This window comes from Myotis daubentonii, chromosome 2, assembly GCF_963259705.1.
Source record: "Myotis daubentonii chromosome 2, mMyoDau2.1, whole genome shotgun sequence".
In the NCBI taxonomy this organism is placed as follows: Eukaryota; Metazoa; Chordata; class Mammalia; order Chiroptera; family Vespertilionidae; genus Myotis; species Myotis daubentonii.
The window spans coordinates 207,574,725-207,591,117 of NC_081841.1; the positions used below are offsets into that span (position 1 = coordinate 207,574,725).

The 16,393-nt window shown below is 38.2% G+C and overlaps 1 protein-coding gene across 10 annotated transcripts in view; it reads right to left on the bottom strand.

The window, feature by feature from the left end:
- DLC1 (DLC1 Rho GTPase activating protein) overlaps positions 1–16,393 on the bottom strand; it is a 377,601-nt gene that overhangs the window by 348,064 nt on the left and 13,144 nt on the right. For all 10 annotated transcript variants that reach the window (XR_009451414.1, XR_009451415.1, XR_009451413.1 and 7 more), the window contains exon 2: positions 11,908–13,050. Coding sequence is in view for 7 of the 10 variants with exons in the window: in XM_059685536.1 (XP_059541519.1) it covers positions 11,908–12,927 (1,020 nt within the window). In the remaining 3 variants the exon portion in view is untranslated. The remainder of the gene's footprint in view (positions 1–11,907; positions 13,051–16,393) is intronic.

A 16,393-nucleotide genomic window follows, 5' to 3' on the forward strand; every position in this document is an offset into this window, starting at 1 on the left:
GAATCAAACCTTGACCTCCTGGTACATAGGTTGATACTCAACCACTGAGCCACGCCAGCCAGGCTAGAATATTGGTATTTTAAATCTGTGGAGGGGAGAGGGACAGATTTGCATTGTATAAAAATAATTTGGAATGCAGTGCAGATAATAGATTGTTGGGGGATTAGGACTGACTCTAAAGAAACTGTTAGGATGTTGCTGCAGTCATTAGAGCAAGAGATGGTGGGGGATATAAGAGGTTGGGATGAGAAATATTGAGGATGTAGAATTGCTATTTTCAAAACCATCACTAACATCTGCCAAATGCACAGGTGCATTTCCGCATTCTAAGGTTTCATCTGAACTTTCTAAAACTATGACTAGCCACAGGTACGTAACAATACAAACCTAACAGCAGGTTTGAATGAACATTTTGAATTTGTGAAATATAACTTTTGCATGGATTGATTTCCTTTAGTTCCCAGGGCTATGGCTGCACGTTCATTTGCATTGTGGCCAAGGAAATCTGGATATCTTGCATTCCTTCCGAAGGGAAAGGATGGGGCTGGCCATTGGGTGGTGGACATTGCGCACGGCCCACTCTTAATTGTATGTACCTGTTTAAGTTCACTTGGTTTCAAAGAGAAGGTTAGGAGTGCAGAAGGGAGTTTTCAAAGTGATAAGGGAATTCTGTGCAGAAAGCAAGAAGGCAGCAGCAGTGGGAGAAGGGAAATATGTCACTTTGAACATGGGCAGTTCCTCCAGGAGAATGAATGGCAGGGCATGTCGGCTGCTTCTCACCTGGGTGCCCACTGGCCATAGCAGGCAGGTGCTTATTGACTAACATGCAGAAGACAGATGACCCGGCCTCTGAAAGTCACCTGGAGGGCAACCTCAGTGGGCGCTATTTGATAACTTGCTAATCGTTCTTCCGGAATCAAGTTTTATTGTTAAGTGGTTGAAATGGTAACAATTACTTGGGAGCACAGTCACGTATAATTCCCCTGGATTGGAAAGGTAGAACCACCACCACATAAATCCCTAGACACGGGGATTATTCACCTCTTTGGTATTTTAAGTGTGACTTTGTGGCTCCTTTATCTTCCCTCCAATAGCAGTGTTCCTGGGTTCTATTCACACACTTCTACTATTTTCTACTTAGTAGAGACTGACTTTTATTTTTCTTCCCTGAGCACCTGTATTGTAGAGAAAACCTGTGTAGCCTTTTTTTTTTTTAATCATTTGCAGTATTCTGGTTTAGTCTCACAGCATAAACAATGGATTTGAAGTGACTTTAATGTAGGTTGATAACACACAGCATAGAAATGTCCCCTCCCTGAGCCTGCAGCAATCATGTTTTTCTGTACGTCCCCAGCCTTTAAGGTTTGCTGTGACTCTCCACACTATACCAGAGCCCCATCTCCTATCGTGCAGCCCCTCTGACCTTAGAAGGAGTATTAGAGGCACAAATATGGAGCAGCCAGCCACAGGCATCACCCACTATATCAGTGCAGTGACTTATCTATTGATACCTCTCGAGTAAATTTGGTCCTCTTCAAACTGAAAAGACTGATGGGAAAGTTAGTGATTACATTTCACCATCAGCTGGCCGACTGTAAGCAATACAATGATTGCCTGTTTATTCTCTATTAAGAAAATAAATGGTCTCAGTGGTCAGGGTGGGAAATTTAGGATTACAATAACCGTAAGTGATTGCGTATGAAAATGGGAGAAACAGATTTATTTCCACTTTAAAGTGCCCAGAATAGGCTGACATAGAGCTGAGCATGCTTTCTTGTTTCTAGTCTAGACAGAATTTTCAGTATAAAAATTTAGTGATTTCCATAATTACTAATATGTTTTAAAAAAATCACATGGTGATCCTACTGAAATTCACTGTCTAGCTGCCTTTCTCCCCTGGCCTTCTTAATGATTGCTCACAGTACGGAACTTGTTTGAAATACTTTTCAGCTTGTTTAAAATTATCATGCCTCAACCCAAACACTGTGGACATCTGAGAGAAAGCACTTTGTAACTTCTAAGTGGATAGAGATAATATTTATGATAAAAGTCTAGGTTGATCACAGGAAAAGAATACAGAATAATTGAATTAAATGAAAATCATGCCTCAGGAAACAGCAACTTTTTATTGTAAACCTAGAAACCAGGAGAAGCTGAGAAGAGCAAGTTTCATTTTAGATTCTCTTTTCAGTTAAAATTTTATTTTATATTTTTGTCAGCATATACCTGAAATGGTAGTTAAATTCTTAAAGCTGTATTCCCCCCCCCCCGCCCTCCCTGCACATACAGTGGACAAATGTCTGAAATAGAAGGATAAAACATTTCCTTTCATCATTCAAAAAACCCCTTAATATTAGGTTTATGTTCCATTGCGCTGTTGGCCAATTCTTCCTGATTACTTTAAAATTATAGCTTTTCCATGATAATATGCAACTCAGCATCTTCTCTGCGGGACAGCAAGTTTGCATTGATAACAGGACATACCACCATTAACGCACTAAATTACAGCTCTTTGGCCTTGTCAATACACACGCATTATTCCAGTTACAGAGAAAAGCAAGGATGCTTAAAGTCTCTTCCAGCTGGAACATTCTATGAACCTATGAAAAGCAACTTCTCTGTGCCTCATCCCATATTGGTTTGTAGGTTGCTGCCTATCAGGGTCTAGTCAACTGAACTATGTCTTGCTTGTTGGGTAAATGAACATGTGACAGACCATTCAACTGCATGTTGCCATCTTACCGCAAAATGAAGACAAAATGCCGAGAACGTTATTGAGGAATGAATTAACAATTAAAGTCCCATCTACATACTGTGAAAAATAACTACTCTGCACTCAGCTCGGCTGTTTGTTTCTTTTTGTTTGTTTAATTCTTTATTGTTGAAAGTATTACCTATGTCTCCTTTTCTCCCCATGGTCTTCTCCCAGCCCAGGACTCCACCCCGCTACTGTCTGTGTCCATTCTATGCATATAAGTTCTTTGGTTGATCTCTTACCCATCTCATCCTCCCCACCCCTCGCGCACCCTCCCCTGCCTTCCCCTGAGGTTTGACGGTCTGTTGGATGCTTCTATGTATCTGGATCTAGTTTTGTTCATCACTTGATATTGTTCATTAGAGTCCACAAATGAGTGAGTTCCTGTGATACTTAACTGTTTGTTTCTTAAGGTAGCACTGGTCAGCTGTGTTGACTCAAACTCCGCTTTCCTATGCCTTTGGGGGAAGGGGGAGGCGGAGAAAATGATCCACAAGCCTCAAAGGTGATATTTATCACAGAGCTGAGCCTGCTTCCGGTTGGTTTCCTTTTGCACTTCCTTTAGAAACTTGGGAGCAGAGCACGTCAGCCAATTTGCTAATGTCCCTGGGGCAGGTAGCTTCCTCCTAATTCCTGTGTGTTTGTTCACTTCCTCTCCTCCAAGCCTCAGTAAAGAGGCTTGCTTACTGCAGGGAGCCCGATGCTGTATCTCAGATTGTGCTTGCTTACTGCAGGTATTTAAAATTAATTTACTTATGCCTATGGTTTATATATGTATATATAAAAATATTTTTAGGTAAACTTATTTTATTCTTAAATTTCCTGTCATAGTTTTGGGCTTTATACATTACTCTCAGATCTATAACTAGGGCAAATAGAGTAAACAAACAAATAATAACATCTATTACTAGTTAAAGTCGCATGGTGTTTACTAGGTGCCAGGCACTGTTTTAGTTATTTTATATATTCATTTATCTACTTTTCCTAATAACAGAGTGAAGTATCCCCTTATACAGATAAAAAAAACTGAGGCACAGTGAGAGTAAGTAACATACAAGATTACAAAGCTCTCAGTGAAGGAAGCAGTTTGAGTCCACTGGCTTCATTACTTCGTTCTAGAGAGAAGCTGTGGAGATTTCCCGTGGGCTACGCAGCACTTTGCAAACCTCCACTAGCCCAGTGACGGCGAACCTTTTGAGCTCGGCGTGTCAGCATTTTGAAAAACCCTCACTTAATTCTGGTGCCGTGTCACATATAGACATTTTTTGATCTTTGCAACCATAGTAAAACAAAGACTTATATTTTTGATATTTATTTTATATATTTAAATGCCATTTAACAAAGAATCATCAACCAAAAAATGAGTTCGTGTGTCACCGCTGACACGCGTGTCATAGGTTCGCCATCACTGAACTAGAGTACTCAGTGGCCCTGGCTAAGTAATATGCTGTGAATATAGACTTCGCTAGAATTTGACCTATTCCCACATAGTGTTCTGCAATTCTTCTGTTACTTGCCTGTCAAATCCTTATCTCAAATTTTGGTTAAAAAATGGATCATTTGTGTGGTTGTACTATGTAGCTATTTCATCACATTTTCTATCTCATTTATGCTCCTAACAGTCTTCTGAGGTAAGGACTCATCTCAACTTTTCAGGGACATATAAGGCCCAGGAAGATTAAATAGCACCTTCAATTTAGATTGTGCTCTTTCTCTTCATCCCAGCTTAATCGCTTGGTTAGAAAATCAAGTTCAAACCAAGCTATTCATTTTCTAGACCAAATAATTATGCCATTTGATTTTTTTTTTAAACATCCGGGTTAACTTGTAATGTATATAAAAAGCAGTAAATCCTTTTGAAGTTTCGCTGGCTCAAAAAATAGAACCCAAAATTGAAGAGGTTCATTAATCACTAGTTTTATTCCTACACCAATGTAGAGACAGAACTGAAGAAAGAATACAAGTGTACTTTCCTATTTGCTTATATTTCCTTTGAAAATTGTGAGGTTATCGCCAACGTAGCACTATAATTTTCTCAACAGTTAGAAAATTATCTGTGGAATAGAGATCATGTTGGCAGTAGGGAAGGACTTTATTTCTAAGAACATGAGCCAGAAAACAAACAGAGTCTGATGGGTTTAGTGCTCAGATAACAGAGGCAGGGCCCTGTGATGTAGGGTATGCTAGCTATCCCAACTTTTGTGGATATTGGCATTTCTTCGAGGGAGGCAGCCAACATCTATGGTGGTTTTGTTGGTATTAAAAGATTAATAAGTTGGTCCTGGTTTATGGTAACAGAAATCCATGCGGAAGAAACTAAATGTTTCACTGTTACCATAGCCTCTAAGGTGCAATTGGCTCTGGAATACCTATAAATTATTTAAAATAACATCATAAAAATGTATTAATTCGTGCTCCAGTAAAAACTGATGTTGGGTAAATGCGAACCTATTAATGATCTTGTTGCTAATAATGTAAATCTGCAGTTTTGGTCCAAGTCTCTGTTGGAACGGAGGCCCATCACACTTCATAACTACTTAAAAAAATAGCCGCAACAAGAAAAGTTCACATCTAATTGCTTTCATTCAGAAGATATTTTTCTGCCTTAAAGGCACCTGGCAACAATGCTCCCTACTTTATGTGGCTTTCACAATAGAAATCAAAAGGAAATTGATTGTTGTCTGATACTCTCTCAACAAACTCCCTTACTCTCCTATCCTCTTATTCTGTTCATTCTCTTATTCTTGTCGTCTCCTCTCCACTCCATTCCATTCCAAACTTCCTCAAAGTGACATTAACCAGAAAAAACAGAGTGGGGCCTGGCCGGTGTGGTTCAATGGTTGAGTGTCGACCTATGAACCAGGAGGTCAGGGTTCGATTCCTGGTCAGGGCACAAGCCCAGTTTGCAGGTTTAATCCCCAGTGGGGGGCTTGCAGGAGGCAGCCAATAAGTGATTCTCTCATCTTTGATGTTTCTATCTCTCTTTCCCTTCCTCTCTGAAATCAATAAAAATATACTAAAACAAAACAAAATAATACCATCTGCTCAATAAGCCCTTAATATAAATTTTACTGTTATTATGAATCTATCTACAAGCTATACACAGTGGGGCAAGAGTAGGTTTACAGATGTTCGCATGGAAAATAATGCAATAATCAATAAGTAATAATACAAGAATAAACTCCATGTTTTGTGTACTCACAACTGTAAACCTACTTCTGCCCCACTCTGTATATACTTAGCCCACTTTCTTTCTTTTTAAAAAAATATATATTTTATTGATTTTTTTACAGAGAGGAAGGGAGAAGGATAGAGAGCAAGAAACATCGATGAGAGAGAAACATCGATCAGCTGCCTACTGCACACTCCCCACTGGGGATGCGCCCGCAACCAAGGCACATGCCCTTGACCAGAATTGAACCCAGGACCCCTGAGTCCACAGGCCGACGCTCTATCCACTGAGCCAAACCGGCCAGGGCCCTAGCCCACTTTCTACTCCTTCTCTCTATGTCCTCTAATATCAGGCTTATTGATAAACTCTGATTCTTCCAGCAGTCTTGCTATCATTCAGCATACTTTTTTGGAGTCTTAACCATCTTTTTTGTTTTTGTTTCTTAGACAAGTTTTTCCTTCCCTTTTATATTCTTTCATCTGGCCTCCATTCTTGGTCCATTCTATCTCCTGCATAATTTACCATGTTCTTTGTGTCACCCATGAGTCATTGTTAACCTTCCCATGTTACACGGCTTACATATAGGCATTCAGGAGATAGAAGAAACAAGAAAGTCATAGAAAGGAATGAGAAGGTTCTTTTAGATCAGCGGTTCTCAACCTGTGGGTCGCGACCCCTTTAGGGGTTGAATGACCCTTTCACAGGGGTCGCCTAAGACCATCGGAAAACACATATATAATTACATATTGTTTTTGTGATTAAGCACTATGCTTTAACCCTTTGCGGTCCAGTTTTATTTTTGGAATTCAAACAGTCTGGTCCAAATTAATTGACGGGATTGAATGTTGAACCGGTTTGCGGTGTCAACCTCAGCCTCGAGGTTGGACCTGCTCCTAGCGCCTGGTCTGTCGAGTCAGCTTCCATGTTGGACCGAAAAGGGTTAATTATGTTCAATTTGTAACAATGAAATTGGGGGTCACCACAACATGAGGAACTGTATTAAAGGGTCGCGGCATTAGGAAGGTTGAGAACCACTGTTTTAGATAGAGGTGTGCTTTTACCAAATTTACACATATTTTAAAAATAGGGTAAAAAGAAAACATTTGATTTTTGTCAATCATTGGTAATTAATGTTCAGAGATGAACTACAGTATATACAGTATAATGTTTAGCTCCTGGGCAATTTTTCCACAAGAAAAAGTGTAGCATTTGATAACTATCATTTCAACAAACAAAAGAGTTTCCTACTATGGAAAGGTATTCTGTAGTGTGAAATTAAAGCACCAGGTATTTGTACAGAATGCCACAGAACATATATGCAGCTTGTTTATTCCTTGCACAACTCAATATACTGGAATATATTTATGTTAAGATATTGTTCATTAACATATTTATGTGGTGAGTTATCTCTTCCTTTATAATAGAGTCTTTAGCAGACAGCTGTTGGCCAAAATGCAGCCTCCATTTCTGAGCCATGAGTGCTGGGTGTGGCCATGAAGCTAAGTTCTAGAACATGAAATATGAAGGGAAAAGAAACATGTACCACTCAGCCAGCATGGCTCAGTGGCTGAACATTGACCTATGAACCAGGAGGTTGAGGTTCCATTCCTGGTCTGGGCACATGCTCCCTGGTTAGGGCACATGCCTGGGTTGCAGGCTCAATCTCCAGTAGGGGGCGTGCAGGAGCCAGCCAACCAATGCTTCTCTCTCATCATTGATGGTTCTATCTCTCTCTCCTCCCTTCCTCTCTGGAAAAAAAAGAAAAGAAAGTGTTCACCTTCTGGGCCCGCCTTCACACAGAAGTGTGGCCGTCCCCACCTTTCTTCCCATGGACTTGAATATGAATAAGGGCTCAAGGTGGCAGAGCATTAGATCAAAGGGGTCTAAGGTAGGGGTGGGGAACCTTTTCCTGCCCAGGGCCATTTGGATATATAATATCATTCTCAGGCCATACAAATTATCAACTTAAAAATTAGCTTGCTGTATTTGGTCAAACCTTTAATTAACTCACCCCTAATGCCTTGACAGGGCCAGACCAAATGATTTCACGAGCCTTATATGGTTCATGGGCCGGACATTTCCCACCCCTGGTCGAGGGTTTTGAAACATAGAGCCTACACCTGGATCCAGAACTGCTTATATACAATTATTATGTGTATGTGAGAGAAAGATGTTCAAGGCACTTGTATGCTGGTTTTCTGTGATGGCAGGCAAATCTGTAGCATAAGTGATACAATTTAGTTTATTGTTGGAAGATGAGGTTTGTGTTCCAATGTGCAACTAGGTGTCTCCTCAAAGTTCGGACCGTGTTTGCATTCTCTTTTAGAGTTTATTTTGCTTTGTGATACGGATTATGTTTTATGTGAGCAAATGAAAATCTGTTCATACATTTGTGTAACTATTATGGTTATTCAAAAATTTGAGAACTATTTAAATAGCCCCCAGAGAAGACTGGATGCTGGCCTCTCTTTAATTAGTAAACCACCATCAAGAACAAATACACGAGTTCTCTAAAAAAGGTCTAACCTCAAGTCTTGCCCTAGATATTTTCAACCTTCACATCTCATTTGGTTTACAGAGACCACTTCTTAGGCTGTCTCCCTCCCCCAGATTGCTTTGGAATTTGTCTCTGAGTATTGCTCTTAACCAGCTGCCTTACCCCAGAGACCCACCCACACCCTATAAGCTCTGGTCCTATGCCACTCAGCCTGCTGGAGGGCTCATTTCTACTGTCTGCTCATAATCTATTTGGTTTTCCTTTGATTTCAGTGGCTTCACTTTAATGATATATTTCATCATACTTAGGAGAATTGTTAGTTTAAAAGGTTAATATTTACATATACTACAAATGCAGTCCTCTCAATGGAAACTCCTAAAAAAAAAATACATGTGTGGCTATCCTGATGGAAAAAAAATCATTGGAAAACAAGAAAAAAATATATCATATAGTACAATAAATGCCTGCCAAGATTTATAGGTTTCAAGAAATGATAATTGAGTGTAATTGAGTGCAATTTCAGTACATTCTGAGGATCACTCTTTTAAGCTCTGTTTTTGTTTTCAGGTTTTTTTTTCAAGTCTTAGAATCTTGATTGAATGCTGACCCCCAAAAAAGCAAAGCCCCCCAAAACTCATGCTCATAAATTCAGTGAAGGGTTTGGTTCACTCACATGACCATCAGATAATGAGCTGATTAAAGTTCTCTAACTAAAATGTTATTAGCTCAAATTCTATATTACCTTTCCAACCTCTAATCTTAAAGCTGTCACCATAGCTCTTGCGGACAAATAGTATAAATGACAGAGACAACTGAGCAAAGTCTTTTCCGAACCTGGCACCTAATACCTTAGGCATGAAAATGTGGCTCGCCTCTCTCTCCAAAAGGCTTACTGTTTTAAACTAGATGCTATGGCATTAGGATTGAGTAGTTGATTGAAACTCCTGTTGATATTTTGAAAAACTTTAAATATTTGTTTCCATTTCATAAAAGTAATAGTACACATGATAACTGGATAAAGGATTCTTTGGTGCCCTTAAAAGATGCTTCAAGTAGTTTGTATATCTAATATTATATTTTTGTACTTCCAATAGTTATATGCATTTCACCCACAATTCTATGACCTTTTATAAAAGTTATATAGGGTAAAACGTGAAAATCCCCTGCTTCTACCCTTTTGATTCTATTGTCTTAAATTAACTGCTATTTACAATCCTGTGCCTGCTTAGCTAGGATTTGATGTATTCCTATTTAGTCATAGAGAGTTTATACCCATACATATAATTATATCAAATCTATGCCTATATCTATATGTCACCTATATCTATATATCTATCTATATCATCTATATCTATATCTATATCTATATCTATATCTATATCTATATATCTGCATCCTCACATTTTTTCATATATGGTTGAGATATGCTACTCATATTGCTCTTGCACTGTCATTTTCCAGATATATGATGCCATGAACATCATCATTCAGTTAGTGTACACGGATCTCACTCCATCTTTTTAATGGTTGCATAGCATTCCAAACTGTACCCTTGTTTATACATAAAATTTTATTATTAACTATGGCATATCAGGTCATTATAAGCAATAATTAAACAGTATAGGTGGAAAGTTGATTTTTCTTTTTTTGTCACTAATACACAATACAATTGTGAACATCTTTGTGCATATATATTTTTTATGAAATTGTTTTATTATTTCTTTTGGTAAGGTTCTAAAATGGCCAGTTGCCAATTCAAAGGTATTTTAACTCAACAGTATCAAATAGAACAAAAATTCGTACACATTTTGGTTCTAGAGGCTTCTCCTATAACCATACTTTTCCAGAGTAAATTCCAAACATAAAATTTTGTTATTAAAACTGTTTATTACAAGACATCACAAGTGAGTTGTAGAGTCAAAGTAAATGTTCCTCCAGATAATGCTATAGCACTCCAGAATGATGAAATGCTTAAAATAGAGTATTTAAGTTAGAACTTGTAAATGGTATATAATTACAGCTCTCATAATGCAACCATGCTATAGTGACACATCCAAGAGCAAATTCTTTCCAGCATTCTTAGTATTGATATAAATGTCCAAGTGGTGAGCATATGTTTCTGGAATGTTTAATGTTTCTGTCAGCAGTTGGGCAGGGTTTGTCTTATTTTCGGGGAGCTATGTCATAGGTTGGTTAATACTTCCTTATGTCATTGTTGCATTCCCTCCAACAGATTTGATAGGGTATATGGAAATTTCCGAAAAGGTGAGCTGAGCATTCCAATCTGAACAACTTCATGGAGCATTAGCATTTTGTTACAACTTATATCAGGCAGGAAGCGTTGGCCAGAAGCACAGAATGATCTGCTGGCATATAGCTGGAGCGTAGTGATCTTTGCTGTAAAGTGTTTGACTTCACTTAAACTGACTTATGACATGTCACTGATCTAGTTTGTTAGAGAAACCACAGTTTATGGAAACCAGATTTCTTCACCATAAAGAGAGTGGGAGATTTTTATTCCTCATGGTAGACAGCTCAGTTGAACAGAACTGAGAACATTAGCTTTGTTAGAATTGCAATTAGGGATTATTATTATATTGAAAGAGGGGCAAGGATGTCACACTAAAGTGTCCAATCTGCACTGTTTGCAATGCCAATGGCCACATTGGATTTATAGAAGAAATTGTATTTATATTTACATCAGGATTATAGAGCACTACATTGTGGGGTGATTTTTGGAAAAATCCTAAAAGCAAGGCAAACTTTGTTCAAGAGTTCACTAAGTAACCCCTGCTTCATGTAGCTCCACTCAAATCCTTGCTTCCCTCACCCAGAAACTACTTAGGGGAGCAGGGCATCTACAAGATTAGTCAGGGGACCTGGGCATAAATAATTACCTTCAGGTAATTACTTATTACCTTTAGGGTAAAGAGTTAAAGAAAAGTTGATATGCCCATCGATAACAAATGTGCTAGGGTAACATTTAAAATAATATCAGCATATTTTGGGGGCAGGGGTACTGTTGCCTTTATATATATAAAGGGGTCATTTTTAATATGTAATTTATACCACTTTTCTTTGATAAAATATGCTTTTCAGAGGGAAAAGGAAACAAGCCCAAATAAATGTTATTAAATTAAAAAAAAAAATAGAGGTTACTCTTTAGATGGGCTTTGAACAGCGATCTTTCTCATGTTATTTAATTCCAATTGAAGAAAGGGAAACCAATCCTGTCTTCAATATAGCCTCAGAATAGATTGTTCATAAACCATTGTACATATTATTAGTCAAATGGATAGGTTATTATAGTTTAATTTTTATATATTTTGATGGTTTCCTCAAGATACTCTTTGAGTCACACAGCTACAGTATAGGGGAAAAGAAACATCTACATATCCCTTTCATGCTACCAAAATAATAAGCGATGGAAACAAGGATATTTACAACATTCCAAAAGCTAGATAGTCTGCGCACGTGTCTTACCTTCCTCTTGCGAAGTCTGACTTGATTATCTGTGGGGTCCTGGGTGGTCAGAGGTTCCTTTAAGTGTAAACACTGCATGCCATCTCCAGAGCTGACCTTTGGAAGACTTTTGTTTTGATGTTCTGAGCAACCACTCTTCTGCAGGCCATTTTCAGCGGACATTCCTCCAGGGCAGGAAGGAGGCTGCAGAAGGCAGCCCCCAGGATCTGCTTTTGATAATGGCAGTCCCCTGTCTGCACAAGGGCTAGCGAAAAACTCATCTTGCACTACACAGCAGGTGTTTCTTTCATGTTCCTCCTTAGGGAAGTCGGGTTTCCTTCGTTGCTGAGCAATTACAGCAGAATTAAGCAATTGCTTCTCAGGCACAGTATCGTTCACATTCAACGACTCACATACATGTATTTGGGATGCATCTTTTATTTCACTTAAGCTTATATCATTACAAAGCTCCAGGCTTTTGCTTATAATGTCAATAACTTTCCTCTCCCCACTTTCTTCTAGTGCTAATTCAGCTCCACCAGCCACTCCCCAGGAGTGGTAAGAATCCTGGTTTGTTTCCGTGATAGGCAGCGTCTTGACGAAGGAGCCTGCTCCTTGGACGCTATGTTGGTCTGAGGTTCCGTGCCCCTGGGAAGTTAAAATCTGTTTATCATCTGTAAGATACAGATCAGAATCGGTATCCTCATCAGAAATGTGCACTAGTGTTTCCGTGCTGGCTTCCAGAGAAAGAAACTGATCTTCACCTTCCTGGCTGTCATTTTCATCCCCTTCTTTTGAAATGTGACCCATTGGCCTCCCAGGAAAATCTCTCAGCTCTGATGCATGGCAGCAGTCCGGTAGTGAAACACACTTCTCTTTGCGGTCCACATTTAGAGTTGCATCTTTTTCCATACTTGCCTGCAAGCTGTCAGCTACGAGTCCATGATGACATGCTGTGTTATGAGCATCAGAACTAAAAGGCTGTCCCATCCATTGGGTCACATGTTCTTCCCAGCTTCTCTTCCTGATAGCTACAGACATGTCATTGTAGTTTAACAACAGATACAGAAATACATTCCATGTGAGACAAAAGGAGATGGAACTTGATGAAAGAACTTCAAATTCGCTGACTGAAGAAGAGAGTGAGTATTCTCATTTCACCACCTATTAAAAAATTTAAAAAAATACATATATATAGTTCAGGACATGATTCTAAAATGAAAATATAACTTGGAAAAGGGAGCCCTTAACCTATGCTAGAAAGATTAAATTAGAGAGTTTGTAAAATTTCTGCTTAATAACTTTAATAGTATTACTTCTTTAAGAAGCAGCTTGATATAAGGAGAAAATTTCACATTGGATATTTATGATAAAATAATCATTGACAGTGTTTTAAAAGGCAGCTGGATTGATCAATCTATTAATGAATACAGATATAACTATTGAACATTGAAAACTTCAGTAAGGAAATATTTGGATTGCAATACTTGATAAAATTCACAGCAAGAAACTTGTTGTGCTAGCTTACATGCTTTCCTCATTTACTTTTGTGAACACAAGTCTTGACAGAAATCTATTTGCTGTTCGGTTTGAATTTCAACAAAGGCCATCAGGGAACTGTTCATGCAAAATTTGAGCTATAGAGACAGCATTTGTAAAGTATTAGTGTGTGAAAGAGCTAATACAGATCCCAAACGCTCAGGATGTATTCACTCCAGGGAGTGACTAAGAAACATGAAATAATCCAGTTTAGCTCATATTAACATATAATTCATGGATAAGAAAGCATAGCACATACCATTTACAATGACTCAGGATAAATACATTTACATGCATAGTATTCCTGCTACTACTGGCTCTAGCTAGCATTATTGAGGCTAAGAGAAATTCAATCACTTGTTCATGGTTATAGATACATCTAGGAAGTAAGCCAGTAGTCAAACTAGGTCCTGGTTCTAAGGCCAGGATGAGATAGCCAACACACTTCATTGTCTCTGTGCAATGAGATCCTACCTCCACCCCTTCCTTCCACATATCTGTAGTATGTATAAAATCTAAACTCCAGAGGCAGGAATTCAGGGGAACCAAAAGGAAGATGTGAGAATGATAAGACAATTGGGATAATTCTTCAGAAATTTCAGTCTCTTTGGCTTGCATGGAGTTTAGTTTGTATACTTCTGTTAGAATTTGGTCATAAAAATTTAAGTAAACAAGAAAACCAGGCATGAGATAAGGTCAGAATATAAACACATTCTTGGTATCCATACTTTTTACTTTGAATTATTCAAACCCTTAGTTAAAGGAAACAAATTATACCAGCGTAAACTCAGCCTTACAAAATGTTGTTCTGTAATGAAAGCAAATTCATGGACTGTAAAAGAAAAATCCCATTCAAAACGCAGACACTTCTAGTTTTGACTCCACATTGGGACTTTCAGCACATAACATGGATTGGCTTATTGATTTCAGTTGTAAACAAGATTAACTGCTGTGCTGGTTTTGGGTCACTTCAGGCTATTGAAAAGGACTGACTCCTCACCAAAAATTTCAAGCTATTCTGACTAAGCTCTAAGCACATGCCAGAAAGGTAAATATTCCCATCCTGTGAAGACCAATGAAGTTAAGGAATGTACTAGAAATTGGTTCCTCAGTCTGACCAAATACCTTTCTGGATACTCTTTGGTGCCCTCAGAGGTCTGTGACCATCTTTGAAAATGGTCAGCATTCACATTTTCCATGTGGGCCTTCATTCTCCACACAGAAGAAAATAGAAAGACCCCGAATCCCATGCATAAGTCATTACAGTGTGGGAGGCTACAGAAAGTGGAAAAAACGCATAGATGCAGGTCAGAAAAATTTTGCTTTTATGGGCAAATTTGGGTTGTAATAGGGAGGTTCTGTTTTAGAGGCTTTCTTTTCTTTATTTTTATCCAGTGTAGAAAGAGAGGGCTAACTTAAGAAATGCCAAGTGGTATTACTGTGTCATTCCTAAGCCTCATTTACATTTCAGTTGAGACTGAATTCTGGCTTCATTTCTTTTACTAAGAAGAAATAAGAGTTTTATTAACCCCTTAGAGAAGAGATTACACTAAATTTTGCCTTTAAGACCTTATCTTAATATTAACTAACTTATTTTACTCAACCTTGGCAAGTATGTCAATATTTTTATATCACAGGAAGACAGTTCAACAAGTCCTGAGACAATCTAGCTACACAGAGAGATTATAAATTAGATATTTCCAACATAGTCTTAATTACTCTGTCCTAATTTCTAATCTAGGTTTTTTGATTATTTTCAAATTATTCCTGTGAATGTACACTGTCTTTTCTTTCAAGAAAAATGTCCTAATTATTGTTATGACAACCATCACTACATTTTGAGTGCTCATCCCATAATATCCTGGGGTCTGATAGATTTAAAAAAAATTACCTCCACAAGCTTTCATATTCATACTTCCTATTTAAATTCGGAGTTATAACATTTATGTTAAAATCTGCCTCCATGATCTAAAGGCTGAACAGAATATTAATGAGATGGAACACTGGATTCTTTTCAATCACGTCTCAGCCTATTGGCCTCATTTTCTAAGTCATCTGAATTGCTTAGAAGCCATCCTGCCAGGAAGATGTGAAGTCTTTGTCGAAGTTCTGACTTTCCCTATGGACCACCTCATCAGAATGCCTTATTAAAAATTATATTTCTAGCCTGGCTGGTATGGCCTAGTGGTTGAGCCTTGACCCATGAGCCAGGAGGTCATGGTTCGATTCCCGGTCAAGACACATGCCCAGTTGTGGGCTTGATCCCTAGTAGGGGCTGTGTAAGAGGCAGCATTAAATGATTTTCTCCCCCATCATTGATGTTTCTATCTCTTTCTCCCTCTCCCTTCTTCTCTCTGAAATCAACAACAACAAATAAAAATTATATTTTTAACTACTGACTACTTATTTTGTAAATTTCTATTACATTTTTTGGGTAAGCCTTTTTACGCAATTTCATTCAGAATAAGCTCAGTTGCTGAGGATTTGGATGAAGGATCTGGAAAAGTATAGGTCATTCCAGGGTGTTGATTTTATGAAGTGAATTTCCATGGGGATTTTTCACTTCTTAAATGCATGTGTTCAAACACCACTGTATTAATATTACATGAGACTGTATGTACCTCTAATTATGTAACATTTCTGAAAAATAATTGTGAAATGTCCAACTTTACTGTTTGTGATATTAGTTCATAGGATGTTTAGATACAAAGTGATTGCAAATTTATTGTTTCGGCTAATTTTGTAGCACTAACACTCCATAAAATAAGTACTTCATAGCATATAGAATTTATTTTTAAATTAATTGTAATTGCACTCAAAACGACATCAAAGGAATACATTCTATTGAGAATCACTGACATATATCTGATATCAAGTGATCATGCTTTCCCTTGAACTTATTGCGGATATAAACACATACCTTACTTTTTGGCCTGGTAGTGAGCTGTCCCTAAGGAAGAAGAGCCTG